The 23885-nt window shown below is 47.9% G+C and overlaps 2 protein-coding genes and 1 long non-coding RNA gene across 4 annotated transcripts; 2 read left to right on the plus strand and 1 right to left on the minus strand.

Moving 5' to 3' along the window:
- The first annotated feature begins 426 nt into the window (after positions 1-426).
- On the plus strand, positions 427-6687 carry tyro3 (TYRO3 protein tyrosine kinase). The gene is made up of 19 exons (XM_058091499.2): positions 427-777; positions 1098-1281; positions 1834-1934; positions 2011-2181; positions 2245-2331; positions 2436-2551; positions 2613-2793; positions 3205-3347; positions 3412-3550; positions 3609-3729; positions 3794-3888; positions 4101-4196; positions 4273-4353; positions 4494-4586; positions 4661-4782; positions 4865-4974; positions 5054-5213; positions 5302-5438; positions 5520-6687. The coding sequence occupies exons 1-19, from the start codon at positions 720-722 to the stop codon at positions 5914-5916; spliced, it is 2592 nt and encodes an 863-aa protein (XP_057947482.2). The 5' UTR covers positions 427-719; the 3' UTR covers positions 5917-6687.
- On the minus strand, positions 4649-7262 carry LOC131140781 (uncharacterized). The gene is made up of 3 exons (XR_009132462.2): positions 6997-7262; positions 5493-5849; positions 4649-5416 (listed from the first exon to the last, which is right to left on the minus strand). It is a non-coding gene; the product is annotated as an uncharacterized LOC131140781 (long non-coding RNA).
- Positions 7058-23325, plus strand: mgaa (MAX dimerization protein MGA a). 2 transcript variants are annotated; one of them, XM_078796100.1, is made up of 25 exons: positions 7058-7276; positions 8007-9140; positions 10598-12284; positions 13629-13734; positions 14059-14148; positions 14294-14422; positions 15628-15750; positions 15837-16588; positions 16694-16967; positions 17032-17183; positions 17263-17331; positions 17398-17470; positions 17544-17833; positions 18884-19237; positions 19306-19561; positions 19640-19732; positions 19802-20032; positions 20164-20789; positions 20899-21006; positions 21068-21176; positions 21250-21370; positions 21448-21587; positions 21699-22106; positions 22398-22478; positions 22605-23325. In XM_078796100.1, exons 2-25 carry the CDS (start codon positions 8080-8082, stop codon positions 23036-23038), a joined length of 7767 nt encoding a protein of 2588 aa, XP_078652226.1. In that variant the 5' UTR covers positions 7058-7276; positions 8007-8079; the 3' UTR covers positions 23039-23325. The 2 variants fall into 2 exon arrangements, with proteins under 2 accessions (XP_078652226.1, XP_078652227.1); XM_078796101.1 differs by having other exon boundaries at positions 10601-12284.
- Positions 23326-23885: the final 560 nt, after the last annotated feature.

Below are 23885 nucleotides of genomic sequence, written 5' to 3' on the forward strand. Positions count from 1 at the left end.
CAATTGCGGTTGTCCCTATCGTAACGACGTGTGTTGGTGATATGACATTGATATTCTACATTCTGATGTCCGTGAACGCACCTCGTTGTGAAAGTGATTGGTGAACTCGGACGGGAGAAAGAAGAGGAGACAAGTGTGCGAGTTGAACTGTGTTGCAATCTAATACTCCTGTTTTGAGGTCGACAATAAAACTTTATAAGCACGCCATAACATTTGACACATATTTGTCTTTGTTCATGGGAAACTTGGGAAATGACAAGTCTTTTGGCCTGTCTATTTGGGAAATTATACACTAGTATCGATATTGTTTCATGGAAAGTAATACATTACATTTGAGTTTTTACTATGTATTTATCTATTTAATTCTTTAGTTCACAGCTGGAAATAGCGTTGAATGTGAATAATTTGTTAAAGCAGTACTAAATAGCAATCTTATTTTGAAGGCGTGGGGTGCCATATCCGGTATGGAGTTTGAGCACGTCGTTTGACGTCATCTTCACAATCTCGGCAAAACACTGGGGGCTGGTCTCGAAGTTTGGTGTATTTCGAAGTCGCTGTGGGGTTTTTTGTTTGTTTGTTTGTTTGTTTTGCAGCACGAAAACCCTAAATTGAATGGAAGCTGGCGCGTGCGTGTGTCCGCGAGCGCAGGCTGCCTTCAAAGTGCTCTTTGTCGCACACGACGTGCACTGACCCGCCTGGAGGAGCAAACAACAGCAGACATGCTTGGGGAGCTTCTACTCTTGGTCCTGCTGAGTTCGGACGGGATGTGTGCCAGCGGTGAGTCCTCTCGGTTGTCTTCGATATTTGGATGCATGTGCACTTCATCCACAAACTTCTTGTCTCGCGTTGACTTGATGAAGAGCGAATTATCACAGCATAACATAGCATCTCTTGCCTCATATTTCATTGATTTTTCATTCATACTGTTGGAAGTGTTGGAAGTGTCCACTTTTTTGTCCACACTAGTGACGTCATCAAGCCAGCAGAAGATGACATCATCGCCGCGCGGGAAGCGTGATGATGTCATCTTCAGGCTTGTGCATGTGTGTGTGTGTCTGTGAGAGAGAACATAACATAACATGTGACGTTCCTGTCAGGTGTGACGTTCATCAAACATCCCATCAATCAGACGGCATCTCAAGGAAACACGGTGCGCCTGGGCTGCGCCGTGGAAGGTCTGATGGAACCTGACATCATTTGGATGAAGGACGGACGCAAGCTGCTCACCAGTGACCAGATGTTCATCATGCTGGGAGAGAAGCACTGGGAGACATTCCATAGGTGCGTCGCAGGACCAGGAAAAATACCAGTTTGACCCTGGTTGCCATGATGGAAACAAGTGGTATCCGTAAGAGTAGTACTACAAGTGGTACTATAAAGCACAACTCAGATGTTCGGCTGGTGTCCTTCATGGCCACCCGTGAGCCACGATGGCTGACCCGTGTCCTTTGGAGACCAGCTGGCTTTTTGAGTACTACTGAGGTGTTCTTGATCGAGACACTCGAGGACCAGAACCGATCCAATTTGTTTTTGTTTCACCGCTTTCACTTCAGCAGGTCCATGTTTGGGATGTCGTTAGCGTAATGCTAACTCCAAATCACAAACTCACCTTCCCACAATCCTTTACCAGGCTGAAACGTAAGCTGTGTTCTGATCCGACTGGAATCTAGGCTCAGTCTCTCAGGGGCTTCTGGGAAACACACATGGGTTTGGATTAGGAAGAGGCAGAGTTAAGCGGGCCTGGAAGCCACCACCAGAACCCGGTCCTGTGAACTTCATGTTCTTAGCTTTGTTCCAGTCCAGTTTTCGATTTGATTCTATTCTTGCTTCCAGTGTGAAGTCCGTTCAGCAGCAGGATGCGGGTCAGTACTGGTGCGAGGTGGACTTCCACGGGTTGACGCTGTCATCCCAACGGGCTTGGATCACAGTCGAAGGTGAGGAAGAAGAACAACACAGTCCGGTTTTTGCAGGCGGTATTGTTTTCAGACCGCCGCCATCTTTGTTTTCCAGGCGTCCCGCACTTCACCCAGGAGCCGCAGGATGTGGCCACACTTCCGGGTAAGCCTTTCAACCTGACCTGCAACGCCGTTGGCCCGCCCGAGCCTGTTGAGGTTCTGTGGTGGCTGGCAGGAGTCCAGGAGGGTCATGCCAGACCGTCCCCGTCCGTCCTTCTGGTCCCAGGTGAGAGCAGACACCCGAATTGTTAAGAGATGTGAGGACTTAGATGGTCATGTGACTTTGCAGGTGTCAACAGCACTGTCAAGTTCTACTGTGAAGCCAGGAACGCTCGTGGCATCTCCGTGTCCAGAACCGGAACCGTACACATCAAAGGTGAGTGAGGGGACATCCTCATCATCAGCTCGAACTCCGCCTCTCCTCAGACATAACACGGATGTCATGTAGCATCAGTTGCTAATGCTAACTGTTTCTATCAGAGTTGCCTTCAGCTCCTGTTGCGCTCAAAGTTGCTGCGATGGCGGCCAATGACGTCACGTTGTCCTGGAAACCAGGATTCACGGGTCATTCCAACTTATCCGCCTGCGTCATCCAGGTAGCACACGTGCACGCTCGGAGTCGTGAGAGTCCTTCTAATGGCTACTCCTCCTCCACAGCTGTTACAGCTGTCCCCTGGGAGGCGGGAACTCCCGGATGAGGAGGTGGCGGTTCCTCCCCACCGACATGTCCTCTATGGACTCAACAGCCATTCCAACTACAGTGTCAGAATTTCCTGTCTGAATGAGTTGGGGGCGTCGCCTTTCTCCCCCTGGACGCGCTTCCTGACGCCTGAGTCAGGTGACCCATCAATCAGTACAGTTGATCCATTTTCTATACCGCTTAAGTATGCTTAAGTATGCTGGAGCCTATCCCAGCTGACTTCCATATATGAAGAATTATTGTGATTGATGATTGTAATAGGGCGGCAGGGCGGTCTAGTGGTTGGGGCGCAGACCAGGGTTCAATTCCACCCTCGGCCATCTCTGTGTGGAGTTTGCATGTTCTCCCCATTGGTGACTCCAAATTGTCCATAGGTATGAATGTGAGTGTGAATGGTTGTTTGTCTATATGTGCCCTGGGATTGGCTGGCGATTAGTCGCCCAAAACATGGGATAGGCTCCAGCACCCCCTGCGACCCTCGTGAGGAAAAAGCGGTAGAAAGTGAATGAATGTAATAATCACATGACCAATGATCCTTCATCTCTACAGTGCCCTCCACAGCTCCTAAGAACCTGACCTTTGACCTCTCTGAGAAGCAGCTGAGTCTAAGGTGGGCGGAGCTTGAGGAGGAAGAGCTTCAGGGCAAGCTGCTGGCCTACAAGTTGCAATGGACTCTGGGAGGAGAGCATCAGGTGAGGGAGCTTCATTGGTGAGCGATTGAGGAGGTGACGCGTGTGTTTGCGTGTTTCCTTCCAGGAACCTCTGCTGTTTAAGGACACCTGGGCTCACCTGTCCGGGGCGGGTCGTTTCTTTAACGCATCCGTCCAAGTGGCGGCCTGCACGGTTGTTGGATGCGGACCGTGGAGCCCCCCTGTGGTGGTGCTGCCTGCTGCAGGTAACATGCTAAATGACACGTTGTTAAAGAACCACCTCGATGGACCGTGTTTGCTCAGGTGTTCACGTGCAGCGGAACCACATCTGGGTCGGTGTCCTATTTGGACTGCTGGCATTGACTGTGCTGGCGCTGCTCTTTTCTATCTGCGTTCGCCAGCGTGGGAAGGAGACACACTTTGGGTACGAGAAGCGGTCGGTTGCAATAAATCACGCTTGTGTATGATGTCTGCTTGTCTGTCTGAAGTTGGGTTTTCCAGCCCGACAGCGCCGACAGTTCGGTCTCCTTCACGGCCGCTCGCTCCTTCAGCAGGAATGGCAGCGACCTGCAGCAGTCTACACGTGAGTTAGATACCGACATTGTCCTAACCATTATACTGCTACGCTAATGGGGCTAATAGTGCTGCAATGAGGACATGCTGCTTTCTTCAGTGGGTCAACATCTATCATGTTTACACTTTTATGCATATCTACATTGCAGATGATGAATCCAATTCATCTTTCTTATGGGGTATGAATAAGTGTTGACGCTGTCATCATGTGTCTCCCTCCAGTGGACACACTGTGCATCAGTGAGAATCTGAAGAACAAGTTGAAGGATGTTCTGATTCCTGAGAGGCTACTAGTCCTCGGACATATGCTTGGCAAAGGTAACTTCATGTGTTACCATGCGTAGATGTCACATGACTCACTGCAAGGAAACTGTGTGTGTGTTTGTGTGTGTAGGTGAGTTTGGTTCGGTGCGAGAGGCGTTCCTGAAGACAGACGAGTCCCTGGTCCAGAAGGTTGCAGTCAAGGTTTTGAAATGTTAGTGTTTTCCCTCCGACTTGATGACATCACTTAAGCGTTCTAATATGGACACACAAGATGGTGGAGCTAGTCCTTCACCTGTCTTGTTTTTTAATCTTCTGCCTAATGAAGAAAAACTGTTTTGTGGGCGTGTCCAGCTGACATCACATCCTCAGGTGACATCGAGGAGTGTCTGAAAGAGGCGGCCTACATGAAGGACTTCCAGCACCCCAACGTCATTCAGCTTATTGGTACTGCACCTCAGACCTCGTTGTGTGAAACGTCAGCGACTGCTTGATATGACATCCCGGTGTGACCATTATAGGAGTGAGCCTGCACCGACGTCCGGGCCAGCGTTTGCCCATCCCGATGGTGGTGTTACCTTTCATGAAGCACGGAGACCTGCACACCTTCCTTCTCTTGTCCAGACTTGGAGAGCAGCCATTTGTAATATTCCTCCTTACTTCCTCTCACTGCCTAACCTTCGCCGTATCATCCTCACTGTGTTACCTTGACTACGTCCAAACAGGACCTGTCCATGCATGTTCTGGTCCAGTTCATGTTGGACGTGTCTCGTGGGATGGAGTACCTGAGCAGTCACAACATCATCCACAGAGACCTGGCGGCCCGCAACTGCATGCAAGTTTTTTTTTTCATTATTTGATGAACATTTGACAGGAAGCAGAATAATCCTAATCTAACTGTGTTCACGTGTCAGGCTGGATGAGAACATGGTGGTATGTGTGGCAGACTTCGGTCTTTCCAAGAAGATCTACTCAGGAGATTACTACAGACAAGGGTCCGTTTCCAAGCTCCCTGTCAAATGGATCGCTTTGGAAAGCTTGGCTGACAACGTGTACACCACGCAGAGTGACGTGGTAATTCACACACTTATCAACACTTTTTACGCAGTCACTTCCTGTGCTCGGCAATTCATCACTATCTGAATGTGTGTGTATGTGTTAGTGGGCGTTTGGCATTACCATGTGGGAGGTCATGACCCGGGGTCAGACTCCGTATCCGGGAGTGGAGAACTCCGAGATCTACGAGTATTTGATCCGAGGAGAACGCCTGAAGAAGCCTGCTGAGTGTAGACAAGACATGTGAGTACCCTTCATGCCATGTGACCCCCTCCCACTATGATGACATGCACCCACACTCGGATGTTGTCATGTGACCCTCAGCTATGACATCATGCACAGCTGCTGGAGTCCGGTCCCCAAATGTCGGCCCACTTTCCAGCATCTGGTCGGCATGTTGGAGGCGCTGTGGCTCAGCTTGTCCCCCTCCCGCACCCACAAGGATTCCTTGCACTATGTCAATGTGGAAGGGGAGGAGAGGGAGGTGGGGAGGGTGGGAGTTGTTGCCCCGGATTCGCAGGAGGGTGACCGGTGGAGGACCCCATGGAGGCGCAATATGAAGGATGAAGAGCAGGAGGAGGGGAATTGGCTGATGACGCCATCTGGCGCCGCTTTGGCCATTGGAGGAGGAGACTACAGGTACATAGTGGACCCCTGTGAAGGGGATGGGGGAGATGTTGCTAGACTGGAGGAGGATGATGACGTAGTCATTCATGTGTGAACACGCTTGACTGGACGGAACTGGAAGTCAGCTGATGGGATGAACTTTGAACTTTGGCCAAGATTTTGTTGTGACAATTTCAAAGCTTTTATTTGACTTTACAACTTGTAACTGGTGAGTATGCTCAAGGCTCGCGCTAACGACACTCGACAAGAATGTCTGTAACCTCTGCCAAGGACATTGTGTGCAATCAATCCTTTGCCCGAAGCGCCCCACTACTTCCTGTTTCATCAACAATGAATAACATCAAAAATGAGCTGATTTTCATTTTATTCTATAAGATGGATGGACTTCTTGTGCACCCCTTCACAAATGTTAACATTGTGTAATTATGCTAACAAAGCTAATTGGTGATTTAAGATAGCATTTGTTAGCTGGGTTTGGGTTAAGCTAACAAACGACTTAAGAGGATTTGACATATCAAGCCTTCTTGTCCCAATACATGCCTAATACACATGACTAACATTCATGACTAATAGTGCACGCATACTGTAAACTATGACTACTGTATACGTGATTACTAGTGTATACAAGGCTATTACACATACTGTATAAGCAATTATATCACTGTACATGGCCAATACATGACTAATACTGTACACATTACTATTCTTCATGCCTGCCAGTTACTGTAGATTTTTTTTTAATTAATTGACACCAGTTTATAAAATCTGCTGCTAAATGTGAACCCCCACCCCCAATTTCTGGTGTCACCCCTTGTACATATATAGTACTGTACGTATTAATTTATAATAAATCTGCTACGTGTCAACGGGATCATTGATTACCATTTTGTTTTCTGTTTGGAAAACTAGAAGACTTTACAAAAAGATGCTTCTTTGAACCTTCAGCCAGCTTTAGATGGTTATTGCATTCGAAATATGTATGCTACACTGAGGGTTGTACTGTATACCTTGAAAACAACTTGATGTCAGTTATCTTCATGTATACAGGCAACATGAATACACACAGTGTGGCACACGTACCCTTACCGTAATAACTAGCACAGTTAAGATTGACTGCTAACAACGAGGCACACGTTAGAAATACACACACACACACGCACGCAAGCACACACACCTTCCGTAAGGTTCCAAGGCGGCGCGGAGAAGACGAGGTATGTTGGCCGTCCGTAAGTCTGGCGGGGTCGTCGGCAGCCGTCGGCATCAAGATGGCGGCGGTCGAGGGTGCGCAGTAAACCAGGAGACACACGAGGCGTGACGTAACTGAACGCGCACGTTGCTAGCTGCAGTTGGACGCAGGCAAGATGTCGACGAGGCGCCAACGCCAGAAAGCAGCCGATAACGTTAGGATTGGCGGCACGGCGTCGAAGCAGTAGAACTGTTTTGCCGTTCTCAAGGTAACTCGCGTGACGTCATCAAACACATGGACCGCAGGAGTCGGGTTTAGTGGAGATTCTTCAGGGCCTGCTAGCTTACTTGCTAGCTTGCTTGCTAGCTAGCTCCCAGACAACTTAAGTTCAAACAACGTGATTCTTCGTTATCAAGCAGTACATTTACTGTCATTTGGTTACATTCGAGCATGCAGATGTTGTCAGCAAGCTGGCTAAAGATAACCGGAGATAACTAAAGATAACAATTTACTGTAAACTTAAGTTGTTGGTGAATAATGGCTAACATATTAAAACAAGGCTCATAACACCTAGATTGCTGATTTAGGGTTAGCAAAGCCAAAGTGTTGTTGACTAAAATTAGCATTAAACTTACGGATCTCTCATAGAAAACATTGTTTTTGTTTATTTAATGTGGATCAAAAATATCCGCTGACTCCGTAACCAGGAAAAAGCCGAAATAAAGAAAGAAACAAAGCATAGCATACAAAAAATAAGTGCGTGCTTTCTTCCTGTGATTAGCATGCATTGTTCTGCAAACAATTGTTTGTGGTCTCATTGGTTCGAAGCCCCCAGAACAAGCTTAGTTTATAATTTATTTGAAGAAGCCATCTTCATACTTCAGTACGTTAGCATGTTTGTTAGCATGTTAGATTCTTGCTCATTTCCAAGTATAGATCTAGACACAGGTCGGAAAAAACATGGCGGTAAAAGGTTTTTGCTTTGTTTTTTTTCCCAGGAGATGTACTCGCCCCCGGTATGATTTATAAAAAGCTAAATGGTTCCAATTCTTAGATGTATAGGATGCGTCCATGGCATCGAAGACGCAGCAGAACGTGATGGTGTATGATGAAGGCGGAGTGGCCAGCCCTGCAGCCGCTCCCGTGGCCAACAGTCTGCCCCAGCGCTTTGGCAGGGCGAGCCGACACGTTCTGGAGCAAGGTGAACAAGGATCAGATGGAAGCCACAAAGACACAGGAACAATAGGCCAAGCGGAAGTGCGGCCAAGAACATTCAGCTCGTCACCCATTGGACCGTCTGCCATGAAACCGCCTACATGTGACTTCCTGGCACCTGACAGCACCCGCAGAGGGATTAGAGTGACTTTGGACAACAACAATATGTGGAACGAATTCTTCAGGTGTCAAACTGAAATGATTATCACCAAACAAGGCAGCAGGATGTTTCCGTATTGTCGTTTTCGAATCTCCGGCTTGCAGCCATCCAGCAAGTATGTCTTAATTTTGGACATTCAACCTCTAGACGGAAGTCATTACACATGGACTGGTACTAGCTGGCAGGTGGCCGGGAAGGCGGAGAGTCACATCAGGAGTCCACCATTCACTCATCCAGACTCGCCTTCAACGGGTCAGCAGTGGATGCAGAATCCTGTTTCCTTTTACAAACTGAAGCTCACGAGCAACACCGCAGACAAGGAGGGCAATGCCATACTACACCCAATGCATCGCTACGTGCCGCGCCTACACTTGGTCCAAACGGAGAAAGCTGATGAAGACATTAAGCTAAGTGGGTCCAATGTAGCTACGTTCACTTTCCAACAGACCGAGTTCATGGCTGTCACTGCATACCAGAACTCCCAGTTTGCTCAGCTGAAAGTGGACTATAACCCATTTGCCAAAGGACTGAAAGAGGATACCATTGGATCATGGGGCCTGAAACTGAAAACGCACAAAGAAGCACACCAATATGGAGAGGCAAAAACCAGTGAGCAGCAACCTTTGAAGAGAAACTTGAAATCTTTGCTTGCAAATCATAAAAGTAGAAACTCCCTGGACCCCAAGGCTTCGGAGGCGGCTTCAGTCCTAAAAGCCTCCTCTGGATCCGGTACCAAAGTTGTGGAAGGCATTTCCTGGTAAGAGCTTCTTCACTCAGCATATGCAGCTTCGGGTTTCTGTGTAATAAAGATATCGATTAGAGAAATGTGTTTCTGTCAACATATTTGTTTCTGCACTTGAATTTTTGTCCATTGTCCTTTTTGTTGTTTCTTGATGCCGAGTCGTACGTAGAAACTATGTTCTGACAATGCTGATTGGCAGGTGTCAGATGTTGAGGGATCAGCCATTCTCGGTCAGCTTTGTGCATTTGCACTTTTTAGCACAACAGAAGTTATTTCAAGACACTTCACACATGGAGCAGGTCTAGACCACACTCCCCATCCAGTTAAGAACCAACGGAACCTCACATGAGCGAGCGCTTGAGACTGATTGAGGCAAGGGAAAAACTCCCTTTAGGGATCAAACCTCCAACAGAACCCATACGTGGTCATCCGTCTTTATTGGTTAGCTCCAGATGAACAGACAGACTAGCTGGACAGATGGTAGATATGGAGAAACAAACCGACCCGCTTAGGCAAGACCGATGGACACAACAGCTGTATCAACCACAGCAAAAGTCCAATGATGGCAGCAACAACGATAACGGTCCTCTCCCAGTGAATCTAGCATCGGGAAAATATGACTGTTTTCCTGGATTTGGTTAGAACTCTTGCAATATTTTGGATTGGGGATATATAATATTTTGGAAAAGGGTCTTTTCCGGGGCAACCTAGTAGCAGAGAGTTATAGTAATTCAGTCTGGAAGTGACAAATGCATGGACTAGCTGTACAGCATCGGCACGTGGCAGGAGTGTCCTGCAGTTTGGATAGTTGATTAGTTTATTTGGGTTTCATTGATGAAGTGTCGTCTGCATGACGATACATACTGATTTTTGATAATACTGCTCTAGGTAAACGTACTGGTCCAAGCACAGATCCCTGTGGGGCGCCATGAAAATCTTTAATTTATCATGTTGACTCCAGCTGCGCTAACCAGTGCTAGGGCGTCTTGATTCTAACAAGTAGGAATGGGATCTAATAAGTTGATGAGTTGGCGGAAAACATTGTCAAGACCAAATTAGAAGAACTGATCGGACAAAAACTGTCCACGTCATTACCACCTGCACTTGAGGGAAGTTTGTGATGGATTTCATCATTTTTGGAGTTGCAATTTTAATGCCTTGAAATCATCACTACTGAGAGTTTTAGGAATGGAAGGGTCGATGGCCCTACTGAAGAGAAAGTTGATGTTCTTTCTGTTTCTTTCAATTAAATATCAGGAAAAGGTTGCTCAGACATTAAAGAGGGCATTTCTGTTGATTTTCAGACTGCCTTTTCAGGTTGAATGGTTTTCTAACAAATGGGAACATTTATGATGTTTTGAAACAGGCCACTTTGTTTCTGGCAGAAAACATCACAGTGGGCATCAGTGTTGTTCTTGTTTTCCGACTAGCTTATATGAATGAATCACAAGTCACCCTGTTGTTTCCTTCAGCAGCAAATCACAGCCAGCACAGAAGTTAATTGCTGAACTCATTCGAGAGGCGCATGTTTCCCTGAAAAGATGCACTCTGGAGTCGTCGGTTGCCTCATCAACACCTGAGCAAACCAACGCTAAAACCACACCAGGGAAGGGCTGCAGCCAAGATGTCCCCCAAGCTGATGGAAAGTCCATCCCATCATGTGAGGAAATTTCACCACAGGATAAGAGTGACGGTGCAGACAGTGGATGTTCTGACAAAGTCGTTTCAGAACATAAATGTCAGTCAAAGGTTGGACTAGAACACAGTGTTAAACGTCCGGCACAGCTTACTCTGCCAGCGTTGGCTCGGTTTTTGAAACAACATTCAACTAAGACCAAAAAAGTCAAGAGCAAGCCGGAATCTCCTCCTAACCAAGCTCTCCCTGATGTCCAAAAAGGAACAAACACAGCTTCTACAGATCAGCCTAGTTCTACAAGTTGTAACCTTAAACCCAATGATCCAACTATGAGCCCAAGAATAGCAGACCAGATTACTAAAAATGATCCTGGAAAAGTGATTGAATCCATTCAACAGCCCGTCAGTCCCAGTCTGTTATTCCAAGACACCATGGCCTCTCCGGGACCGAAGAGCTCAAGAAACATTGATTGTGTTCTGGAAAGCGGTGAACCAGAGCCAATCGTTTTGGAGGAAAAAACAGTATTAGACAATGTTGAGCAGTCATTGAGTAACCACCAGATTTTTAGTTGTTCAGCTCATACTACCTCATCCGCATCTCCTGTATTGCCCCCCCTGTTTGACACGCCATTAGCCTCTGCACATGTTTCAAACACCCTGTCCTCAGAGTCCAAGTCTGTCGGTTTCCTTCCTGACTCACCCTGCTCACCCTTTGGTTTTGAGCCTTTGTCCCCTGCGAGTTCTCCAGAGCCACTACCTTCTCTACCGGTCTCTTTTGCATTAGACCTGGACTCTGTCACCTCTGAGCCTCCTGAGGGATTGCCAGCCAGGGATGATTCTTGCCCGTCCGTCTTTAAATGGCACACGGTGTTACCGCCTGCAGAGCCCTATGTGGACTCTTCCTTCGCAGTGTTCCAACCCACATCAACTCTTTCACTGGACTCGTCTTTATTGCCTTCTGAAACCCCCAACGTTTCATCCCAATCTCAAAACCTCTCAAACCCTCAATCCCAGACCCCCACTGACATTCAGTCAAAGACTTCTGTTGAGTCACAGACTCTTATCCATTCCGATGCCCCAGCCGTTCACGCACTTTCGTTTCAAGAGAATGAACAGCCCCTACCTTTTCCGGGAGAACTGTCGCCCCTCGTCCTTCCGTTGGCTCTGTCTCCAACATTCTCCTCTTTGGACGGAGAAGGTTTGTCACCCACACCTTCAATTGCAGATCTTGTGCACTTTTTTTCCACTGATGATCACCTTGGAATGGGGATGGACTTTCCAAGCACCGATTCGCTGACACCTCCCTGCCCGCCTGATGCGTCAGCCGAAGTCAATACAAACCGTCATCCTCATCATGTTCCATTGGTCCCGTCCCCCAAGGATTTGAAGTGCAAAAAGAGGCCACGACGGCAAAAGCTCGCCAAGTCTGACCCGGATCAGAAGATGGATGGCTCGGCCTACACCGCCATGCAGCCTAACCTTGAAGAAGTAGAGGAGCAACTCTTTATCTCCTTCACATCCAAGGTAGCAACCGCATTCACACGTGTTCCATGTTAGATTGCGTGATGATTTAGACTGGGTCCATTGTTTACAGTATCAACTTGCCGTCAATTTTGACTGACTTGCATCAGTAAGACTCTAGAATATTATATTATATATATATATTATATTATATTATAGCATGGGAATGCACTTTGTCAGTGTGAAGAGTTAACCAAAACAAACGAGGTTTATACTGAATTGTAATTGACTTCCAGGGTTGTCATTTGACAGCCTCGGTTTAGATAAGTCTATGATGAAATTAGGCGCCACATTAGTACATCCAAGTGATGTCAAACGCTGTTTATCGTCTTCCAATATGTTTTTATTTGGAAACACTTTGGACTAGCGGTGCTCCGATCAGGGTTTTATGCTGCCAATTCCGATATTGACCAATACCAAAACCGTTTACAAGTATGAACATTTTGAACACATATTTGTCACTTACTGTACAGTGAGTACCCTGACTACCAGGGGCCCCCCAAAAATAGGTAACTCAAAAATTGTGGCCAGGGCAACATAATTTTTTTTATTCAGCATTCCTAGCTGCACCCCTGCTATTGGTTATATGAGCGGTAAAAGGAGCCATAAAATCACCTTAATTTAGACAAAAACATTTTACTTAGTGGACAAGAGAACACGCTTTCACTCTTTTGTGAGAGTACCTAGTCCGATAGAGCTCTCACAGGATTTCAGGTAATGGAGCTCCAAGTGAGCGAGCAGTTGGCACAACGCGGTGTGTTCCACTGCCGAGAGAGCCTTGTTATCTAGCCCAATTCATTCAATCATTTTTCGGGTTATTTGCTTAGTCTTCTGTCACAGACATGTTGTTGCAAAAAAGTCACCATACTTGAAGTATTTGTTCTTCATATTCTGTATTAAATTTCAGATTTTTAATATCCTATGCAGGTGAGATATTTTTTGTGGCATTTCATGCAGACAAACTTTAGGGACACTACCCAAAACCTTACAGTAGGACATGCCACTGGACACAGAGTTCTCTTGTTTTTTGTGTAACTCGGCCGATAGTGTTCCGTGACTCATTGGTCGGAGCATCACAACATCAAACTGTAACATTGTCATCATAAAACCGTTGTACAGACAACGTACAGTAACACATACTATGCTTTTAACTGTAATACATGATTTTTGAAAGCCGATTGTCTACATTGAATATTAACTCCAAACTCCCAAATATCTGTCTATACTTCCAGGAGAGCGGGGGCTCCTAAGGTCATGATTTGCAGATACTGGTGTTTGAGAAAGTCATTCTGTGTTTCTGCAGTCAAATTGGCGTGCTGACTAAGGAAAGAACATTTTATATTTCAGGAGGCCCTCAAACTTCACATTGCAGACTCTGAAGAGAAAGAAAGCAGGCGTCCTGTGGCATCATTACAAGTTCAACTACCGCAGCTGACTGAAGAACCAACCAATGGTAAACTGCTTAGATCCTACCAGAGTCTGGACTTTAATCTAGTTCAGTGATTCCCAACTTGTTTAGTGTGGTCTTAGGAAAACAAAAAAAATATTGTAATGACCCACTGTCCCTGAATGTGCAATTTGGGTTGCTGCATGTCATTGAAGGGTTATGGCGTGTCCCGCAGCCAAACCAGTTGAGAACTACAGATCTAGTCTATAGCGCTCAGGTTTGACCTTGATCCAAATGCAGTATGACAGTTGTGGCTCTTCCGGTTTTGAACTTTTTGTACTGAGATTAGCTTCCTGTTCAGACAATATACAAACCTGACTTGTTTTCCAGAAGTGACAATAGCTGCCTTTGAGAAAGTTCTTCTGAAAGATGTGAAGATGATGAAGCACCAGCAGATCATCCACCCGGTGCTGCAGGAGGGTTAGTATCAAGGAATATTTCGTCTCTCTTACAGCTAACACAAGGTTAGCAATGTCATCCAAGCCCTGCATTATTAGTGCATCTGCTTTAACATGAAGACCGATGAGAATGCACACAAATCATTTTATACACGTGTCTTGTTCAGTTGGACTGAAGATGAATCTGCTGGATCCGACTCTGTCCATCGACCTGCAGTACCTCGGTGTTCGTCTACCCATCCCTCCTCCTGGAAGTTCTCAGGAGCCCCCTAGCCAAGAACTCCCGCCATTACAAAGTGAGTTGCTGAATTTATTTTAATAGTGAACAACGTTTCACACCAGGTCACACTACATGTGTTACTGTGGCGTCAGTGTTGTTTGTATTTGAACCATGAGTTTGTCATGGCACATTGCTGCTTATGAGGGAGGCCTGGGTCTCTGTTAACTTGTTATGATTTCACACACAAGTGCCAAAAGTGGTACTAATGTGAAGTAGCAAGCTACGATTCCTCCTGTTCATGAAACGAAGGTGGTGCAAAGCATCCTTTTTTCCCCAGTGAGGGAAAATATGAGGGAACAAATCAAGACTAGAGATGAGGACTGTGGCCGTAAAATAGTGTGTTGTGCTGTAAATGATTTTTATACTCTTTGTTTCTTTCTATACAGTAAATACGTGGTCTACATTATATAGTAGATGCATATAAATGCTGTAGTTATGCAGTACACATAGAGCACAACTTAGGCAGATTTAGGCCATGAGCACCATCAATTTCTGAGAGTTTTGGACCAAGGGCTGTTTTAGGACTGCATGGCGGTCGAGTGGTTAGCGCACAGACCTCACAGCTAGGACACCCGAGTTCAATTCCACCCTCGGCCATCTCTGTGTGGAGTTTGCATGTTCTCCCCGTGCATGTGTGGGTTTTCTCCGGGTACTCCGGTTTCCTCCCACATTCCAAAAACATGCTAGGTTAATTAGCCACTCCAAATTGTCCATGGGTATGAATGTGAGTGTGAATGGTTGTTTGTCTATATGTGCCCTGTGATTGGCTGGCCACCAGTCCCGCCTCTTGCCCCAAGACAGCTGGTGACGACCGTTGTGAGGATAAGTGGTAGAAAATGAATTCCAACAGTAAAATATGGTGGTGGTAGTGTGATGGTCTGGGACTGTTTCGCTGCATCAGGACCTGGAAGACTCACTGTGATAAATGAAACCATGAATTATTGTGAATGTGCAAATATGGGCTGCACGGCGGTCAAGTGGTTAGCGCGCAGACCTCACAGCTAGGAGACCAGGGTTCAATTCCACCCTCGGCCATCTCTGTGTGGAGTTTGCATGTCCTCCCCGTGCATGCGTGGGTTTTCTCCGGGTACTCCTGTTTCATCCCACATTCCAAAAACATGCTGGGTGCAAGAACACACATTGAAAATATTTTGGTCATTATCACAGTCAACCATGCTAATAGAATTAAATGTATTGTGGTTACAATATGCTTTCCCCCAGGTGCTTCGACGTCGTTTGTGTCAAGAACGGGGAAAACCACAGATTTGACCCAGATTAAAGGTTGGAGAGAAAAATTTACTCCATCTGAAACATCCACGGTTCCGCCACCCTCCACGTCCGAAGGTCACTGCACAGTCCCAGCCTTACAGTTACGGCCTTATTGGCAAGTTTGAGTGTTTCATTTTGAAGTGTGGTTTTTGTTCTTGCAGTGTGCGTTGCCTCGGAGCAGAACAAGAAGAACTTGTCTGCTTTCTGCAGCGACATGTTGGATCAGTACCTGGAGAGTGAGGCCAAGCTGATAGACGAGCGTGCCACCAGCTTCTCTCAGCCGCCTGTAGAACTGCCGCCCCTCTACGAGCTTCCTGCCAGCAGCAGCAGCTACGTGCGCCCCCTCAACAGTATTCTCAAAAAGCCGACCTCAGATCTCATCTCTGGATTTATCCCACCGTCCAAGAGATCCAGAGTCCCCGTCAGGGAGCAAAAAGCCACTAGAAAAGTTGACAGGAAGCAGAAGAGTTACCAACCTGAAGCTGTTCCTCAACCAGCAGTTCCAACCTCAACCGCCCACCCCCAGTCACAGCACAAGGAACACCTCACAGAACTTCCCACAGAACCTCCAAAACCACATAAAGAACCCCCCACTGTCCAATCATTGTTATCCAAACGGAGAGAACTGTTCCCAGCCCCCCCTCACCGTCCCGCCCTCAACAGGAGAAAAAATCTCAAATCTAAAACCTCTAAGGTCCCAAGCAGGTCCTTGCGAATGGCGGACGTGCCCCCCCTGGAGTCTGACTCTGAAGTGGACGATGCAAACCCTCCTGGTGTCCCTGGACTGTCAGTGACTCGAGGCCTGCTCAGGCAGAAAGACTTGGAGGATGTCGTCACATGGCGGGGTCGACCTCGCAATTTCATCACAGAAGAAAGAGCAACCATTGCTCTGACGTCCCTCTTCACCTTGATGGTAGGTTGTCCATCTTTCTGTCACTCGCTCATATACGTATATATTGGGGGTAGATGGACACACACTGTGCTCAATGACGAGCCACAAACATCTGCTTCCATGCAGGGATTCGTGTGCGACAATCCTACTGCTCCAATCCAGCTGCCCCTCAGGCCCGCCGCCCCCTGCCTCAACGACTTCTGCCGGCTGGGCTGCATCTGCTCCAGCTTGGCCTACACGTCCCGCATCAGCCACTGCGGACGCCCGCAATGCATGCTGGGATGCAGCTGCCTCAAGCAGAAGGTGGTCCTGCTCAAGAACCTGGACGGCTCAGATTCAAGCCCGTCCCCTCACGGCACCGGCAAGAAGAGGAAAAGGAAAAGGATGAAGATGGCCTACAGTGAGTCCAGTTCTGAATTCTTCTGTGTTTCTGTGGTGTTCCTACTGTCTGCTTCCACTTCCAGTTCTGAAGGAGGCTGACAGCGTCTCTCAGCCTGCTGATCGGGTGCGGACTCTCTGGAAGACGGACGATAGAGGCTTGGACCCGGAGCCCATCCACGTCCCGGAGCCTGCCTTGCGGTCCTCCGGCACCATCTCCACTAGGATATCTTCAAAGGTACCAACCACGTCTATCTTACTATAGCTCAAATGTGACCTTGAAATTTGTGAACTTGCTTTTCTTGCATCTTCATAAGGCGAGCGAGGACTCTGGCAGCTGCGCCCGAGTGAGAAGATTTGCAGGAAAGAACGGAACAATACGGCAGGTCAGTCATGAGTCACCTGTGTCCATCTGTCCAACCCTGTCTGACTCTTACATGGTCTTCATCCAGGAGGTACCTGAGCGCCCTCCATCCAAACCTCGCAGGAGAAAAATCCAAGGAACAAAAACCAAAGTGCATTCAGGTAAGCTTTTTGGTCACTGGTCCAACGTGTCATTATGGATCATGAGTCTAAGTCCTCTTGCTCCCATCCTAAGGAGCTCCACAAGCTCAGGCGGCGGCGTCCAGTCCACCTCAGAACCTTTCGACGTACTCAAACCCATCGAGACGCCTGACTATCCTCACAGAGTGTCGCTGGAAATTGAATGGTGACCGTGATTACGTGCTGAAGAAGCTGTGTGAAACCATGGCTCAGGACCGCCTTGACAAGCCCTTCTGGGCCAGGAAGTACCACATCAATCCCATCAGTCAGACCGTGGAGGAGACTGGCGCCGGACGCTGCGTCCACTACAAAGTCCTCATCAGCAGACGTGACAAACTTGAGCAGGTTGGCTTGAACATCACCGTCTGTCTCCCACAAAAAATTGCTATCACCATAAAATAATTCAACACACAAACATTAATGTCCAAATATTGGAAACAAAAGTGAGTACACCCTGATGTCAGTAGGGACGTCAAGGACAAGACGAAAGCATTAGCATTACTTTTCAGAAAAGTACACTGGAAATATGATAAATATATTGCAGTCTACTAATATAATATTGAGTATGTTACACTACACTCCTGTGTGCATGATACCGGCCCCGCCTCCACCCACCGAGAAAATGACTGACAAAAGTCAGTGGTGCAAACATGCCAAATTTTATTGTTTCAGAATGGCGTTCTGGGTGACCTGAAACAATATTTTACACATATAACACAATAAGCACACAAAACATTTTAGTTTGATGTGATTAATTAATTCTAGTATGATTATCAAATTAATTTTTTTGGAAAAGGAAATCTACAGAAAAGCATATCATCCTTCATACACCTGGAAACATGCCTGGCTTCTCTAACTAGATCTTATGTAGCTGTTTTAAATATCCTCCATCATGTCATTAGTGTGCAAAGCAACTGTGTTTCATGAAGACATGATTTGTTTTTCTGGATTTAAACGATGGGTGCGTCCAAGTTAAAGAACGTTTGGTGGATTTATTCATAAGAACGGAGCAGCTACACTGTGAGCGTTCACGTCCCAAAACAGCAAATGACACAATGATTACTGCATCGGAGCTGCCAACTCCGCCATATTCTGTGGAAGACTACTCTTGTCTCCCGACATCCCGACTGAAGTTACAAATCTGGATTGTGATGTTTCTGTGTAGATCCGAAATACTGTAGCTTTAGGTCAGACAATATCTTTATCCACTTCCAACTTTGATCCCAGTTCCCTGTTGTGGTCGCTTTTTCCAGCTACTGATGGGCCAGACAGTGAATGTATTTTTATGTGGACAGAATTTTTTTAATGGGTCGGATGTGCATTTGTGAAAATATCCATGTTCATTTTCATGAGATTTCCATAGTCCTACATGATGACACTCCCTTACCACTTCAGGGTGACTACACCGCACTGGTGGCGGAGGATGCGGAACCTGTAAAGGATGGGCCCAGACAAGTGGAAGAGGAGGTGGAGTCGGTGGACGACTGGCAGAGAGAAGTGGTAGAGGAGCCGGAGCCTGTGGAGGACTGGCAGAGGGAGATCATGGAAGAGGACTTGGTGGAAGACTGGCAGCGCGAACTTAATGAAAGCGACCTGGAGGAGCAGCAGGTGCATGAAGAGAGTAAGAGCTTGAATATGGAGAAGAGGAAGCTCAGTGTGGATATGGCTCTGCCTTTCCTCATGGGAATCTCCCCTGCTGGCTTCCTGTCGGCCAGAAAAAAGACGCCAGGCGGCAAAGATCCCATTGAGGTGAGCCCACTCGATGTTGCTTTCCAAGTAATCAATAAGCAGAGCGATCATGTGTTGCATGGGCCCAGGTCAACGGAAAGTTGTATCCACTGGCCAAGATCCAGTTGGGGGGGATGGGGGCGCTCCACCCTGCCAACCGCCTGGCAGCTTATCTGACGGGCCGCGTGCTGGGCAACAGGAAGCAGCAAGCCCCGGCCTCTTTAACGGAGCCCCCTCAGTCCTTGTCGGCGCTCCCTCCCGTCACCGTAACACCCACCACTTGCGCCCCCAGCGTCAAGTATATCACCATCCCGCCCCCCTCCGGCCTTCCGGCGCCTCCTGCAGGTGAACACGCAACCTTGATGATGTCACAGTGTGTTGGTTACGTCAGTCGTTGCTGATGTGTGTGCATGTGCATTGCAGTGGTGCCCACGGCGGCCATCAAGACTGTGGCGTCGACAAACCACATCATGAAGGCGCCCATGAAATCCAATCAGCAGTCAGCCCCCACCTCAGGTAACACAGGAGAGTTCAGACATGATTGTTTTGCCCTTTGCTGGTGATGACAGACAACCTCGTTTTCAGGCTCGGCGCCCCCTACCGGTTCCATGCTGTTAACGCTTCCACCACCCCGAGCCCCCATTAGGCTTCCCGTCTTGTCCTGTCCTCAGCCACCCCCCTCCTCTTCAGTCAGGATGGTTTTACGCCAAGTTCACAACCCGACAGGTTTACGATACTACCGCAAACCGGATGGAAACCTGGTCCAGCTGATCCCAGTGACCCAGCTGAGACCCCCCAGCACCGTTGTCAAGACCGGTGAGTATACATGGCACCGCACAAGGGAGGGGCTATAGTCATGCTCTTCATCTTTCTGTGTGCTTCCCCCCCCCCCCCCCCCCCCAGTAGGAAATTGACATGACTTTTCTGTCTCCTTGCTGTGTCTTCAGGTTCGGCAACATCTGTACTCATGGATTCTTCTCATGTGCTCATGGCGAGTAGTAGACCCACCTGTCCGACGCTGCCGAGCTCCGCCTACAACATGTCTGGCCTCAAGTCCTTCACTGTGACCAAGGGTTCCGGGTCCCTGAGCAACAACGGAATGTACACCTTAAAAATTCTTCCCGTAACATCCAAAGCAGATCAGGTCCAGCTCAACTCCCAGAAGGTTCCGGCCCAGCCCACCCAGCTGACCCCTACCAGCCCGCTCACGTCCGCAGCCCCCAGCGTGAAGCCAGGGATAAAAGCTGAGACTGTCCCGGATGATCGTGAAGATGAGAACACGCTAACAACTCTGAGATCAGACGTCACGCCTTCGCCGACACTAATTCACCCCGCACCTGAGCCCGCTCGGGACTTGGTCGATCTTGATATCATCTGCGTGGATGATGATGATGATGATGATGTGGCGGCTGGGAAGGACCCGGTAGCCAAGCGCTTAATCGAAGAAGTCAATATGCCGGATTCATCAAGCGACGAGACGGAAAACTCGTCTGACTTCACAGACAACTCCAGTGATGACAGTATGGACGTGGCTAGTGGGTCACCTCAGGTCAAGAGCGTCAATTCGTGTAAGGTGAGGCGCCTCACTTCCTGTCAGTCGTCTACGTAGCGCCTCTACTGTTGCTTCAGCGCATGCAAGATGGTGTCCGTGTTCCAACTCATCTTAAGTCGCTTCCTGTCAGGTGGTCATGGAGAGAATGCGGCGTTCCAGGATATCGCAGTTGGTTGGTGCATTGAAACATGAGGTCGAACTCGATGCCGCCACGTCAACCCTCGCCACTTTGAAAACGGTAAGTCGACGACGCTATGGCGCCGTTGCCGGTTTGAAACCAGTTGCCGACTTTGTTTCAGGCGACCCGGGTGATCGAGAAACTCCGGACCAGCGAGATACGTCTTAAGAGAAAGAAGATGGTTCTGGCCAAGAAAAGGGACCATTTGCTTGCTGTCGTTCCCTCCACAGGTAGGAAGTGCGTTCCACTTCATCTGTTGCTCAGCAACCTCCTTTCTGATGTCATATGTGTCCTTCGCCACAGGTCACAGTCGCCATGATGGTTCACCTGAGACGCAGACAGGAAGTCCAGGCAGCCTGGGAGCTGATGGGTTGAGATTGGCAGCACAGGGCAGCAATCTTTGTGTTGTCACTGAAAAGAAAAGGCACGTGTCCAAGAACACGCATGAAGCAAAAGTAGCCGTGATGGGATTTAAACGTTTTGGTGTGTGACATCCAACAGCATCGCTTTCAGGTCAGAGGGTGACGCCGTCGAAGAGCTCAATGAGTGTGGACAGACTCGTCAGGAGCTCAGTTCCGAAGCTGTGACTCCTCAGGTCTGCGAGGACCTACAGCGATACAGAACCGACAGCCATCAGTCAGGTGACAGGATGTGACCAATCAGATGTCTCGAGTCATCCCTTTCTGCAAAGATTTGGCTTCAGTCAGCAAGCATACATACGTGTCCCGTAACGGTCACATTTGTACTTCCAGGTCCAAATTCGGATCTAGATGAGAAGCGCACAGCAGCCAATCAGCTGACTCCAACAGACGACAACAATGTATCCTGCAGTCAGAAGCTTCACCATGAACAAGCTCCTCCCACTCCTGCTCTTCCCACCACTTCAACTAACCACGGAACTTTCCGTCAGCTCCAGGGGAGCGCTCCAAGAGGCAAAGTCTCCAACGAATCAGCGGTGAGGAACCGGCACAAGACCACCCCCAACATCTTGCGTCGCCGCAAGAACCTCGCCTCGTCTAGTAAGACCCATGTGAGACCCACCACCCGTCAGGCCATCATACCATCTGACACTCCGATGGTCACGGCCGCAGCATTGCCGAGGCAACCAGTACTAACACTCCCGCTGGTGGCAGGACAGCTGGCGTCTTCTTCTACAGCAGGTACGCTTGAAGCACTTTTATTGTCAGGTCCTAACTTCAAAATAAAAGGGTGCTCCTGTCATAGTGGAGTTCTGGCGTTCTAATGTTCTCTAAAAACAGTATTGATAACATACAGTGGCCGCCAGAAGTACTGGAGTAGCTGTAGACTGAAAACATTTGGGTTTGACATGAAAACCAGACAACTGAGACTGTATCCGAGCCAGTGTGATGGTCTTAGTTTTTTGGGGTCAAAATGTCATTTAGTGTGAACAATCTTTTTAACACTGTTTGTTGGAATTTCTGATTTTGTAGGCGCCGCCCCAGTCAACGTCAACGTTCCCATTGCGACCAATCAGCACATGTACCTGGCCGCCGTGCCCCTCCCACCAACCAGTAAGATCTGTAACTAATCCAGTAGGTAGCCAGCTCATGGACTGATGAGTCTTGTAGTGGACTAGCTTACCTGTGAGATAAAAGCTTGTTGCCGTTCAAAGTCCGACTAAAGTTTGTCGTCTCCAGCTCCAAACTTGAACAGCGTCTTCCACTTGGCTCCTCCCACAAACGCACTACAACCGCACCCAACCGAGCGTCTGCCTCATGTTCCCGTGGCCCTGTTACTCGGCTCTGGCGGATCCGACCCAGCCTCAGACCGCAAGCAAAAAGCACAGCGCCAGGAGGCCGAAGATGGTCTCAAGCCGCTCGTCAACAAGATCGCCCCCCTTGAGACCACCGCTGTGTCCAAGGTGGGGCTAAACAGCCACACGGCGTCTGACGAGAGCTGTAAAGGAGCCGTGCTGACTCCTCCTCCGCTGCTGCACATGAAGGTAGGCGGGACAAAGACTGAGTGCCCTCCTAAAACGGAGACTTCATTAGAGGCACGGGATGACGGTGTGTCATGGCGGCCAATGCCCAGGTTGGTTCCCCTGGGCATGAGAGGAGTCCCGCCGAACTGATGGCGCCACATCAATGACTGTTCATCTACTCAGCTCACACCAAGTCAGGTGACCTCTGTTGATCTTGTTAGTTTGTTCCAAAGTTTTATTTTTTTACATTGTAAATAGTGACACTAATTTAAATAAAGTTTGACCACTGCTTTCTACAACACTTAATTGCCACTCTTACAATTTTTAGAAATAGAACGTCAGGTAAAGCCTTTAATTATTCGTCTCCTCTGTTATGGAACCATCGCCCTGGCTCAATCTGTGGGACACACATCCATTCAAATAATTCATTCATTTTCTATGCTGCTTAATCCATTTTAGGGTATGCCGGAGCCTATCCCGGCTGACTTTGTGTGAGAGGGTGGGTACAACCTGGACCGGTGGCCAGCCAATCACAGGGCACATATAGACAAACAACCATTCACACTCACATTCATACCTATGGACAATTTAGTCACCAACTCGAAAAAAACTACAACTGAGTCAACCGCTCATGACATCACAGACGTGCAATAGAGATGACTTCTGGTTCCTGTTTCCAAGTATTAGCAAGCTAATCGGCTGCTAATGAGGTTTGTGATTAAATATTCCATCATTCAATCCTGTTAATTTGTTCCAGGCCCGACCGTAATCAGTGAATTTCCGCGAAGTAGGTTTCAATATTAAACAACGGAATATTGTCGTAGTAAGCTAGAGCACAGAAAACCTATTTATGACCTTTTAAATAAGGTTTTCACCGTTATTAGAACCCCGTAGACATGAAATAGCACCCTTGTAGTCACCTTTACACTACATTGGACCGGCTAATCTCTACAGGGAGATAAGCTACGGTGCTAGCTCAGCAAGCTACCATGCTAAT

The sequence above is a fragment of the Doryrhamphus excisus genome, linkage group LG14 (genome assembly GCF_037039965.1).
Source record: "Doryrhamphus excisus strain RoL-2023G ecotype Guam linkage group LG14, RoL_Dexc_Guam_v1.1, whole genome shotgun sequence".
In the NCBI taxonomy this organism is placed as follows: domain Eukaryota; kingdom Metazoa; phylum Chordata; class Actinopteri; order Syngnathiformes; family Syngnathidae; genus Doryrhamphus; species Doryrhamphus excisus.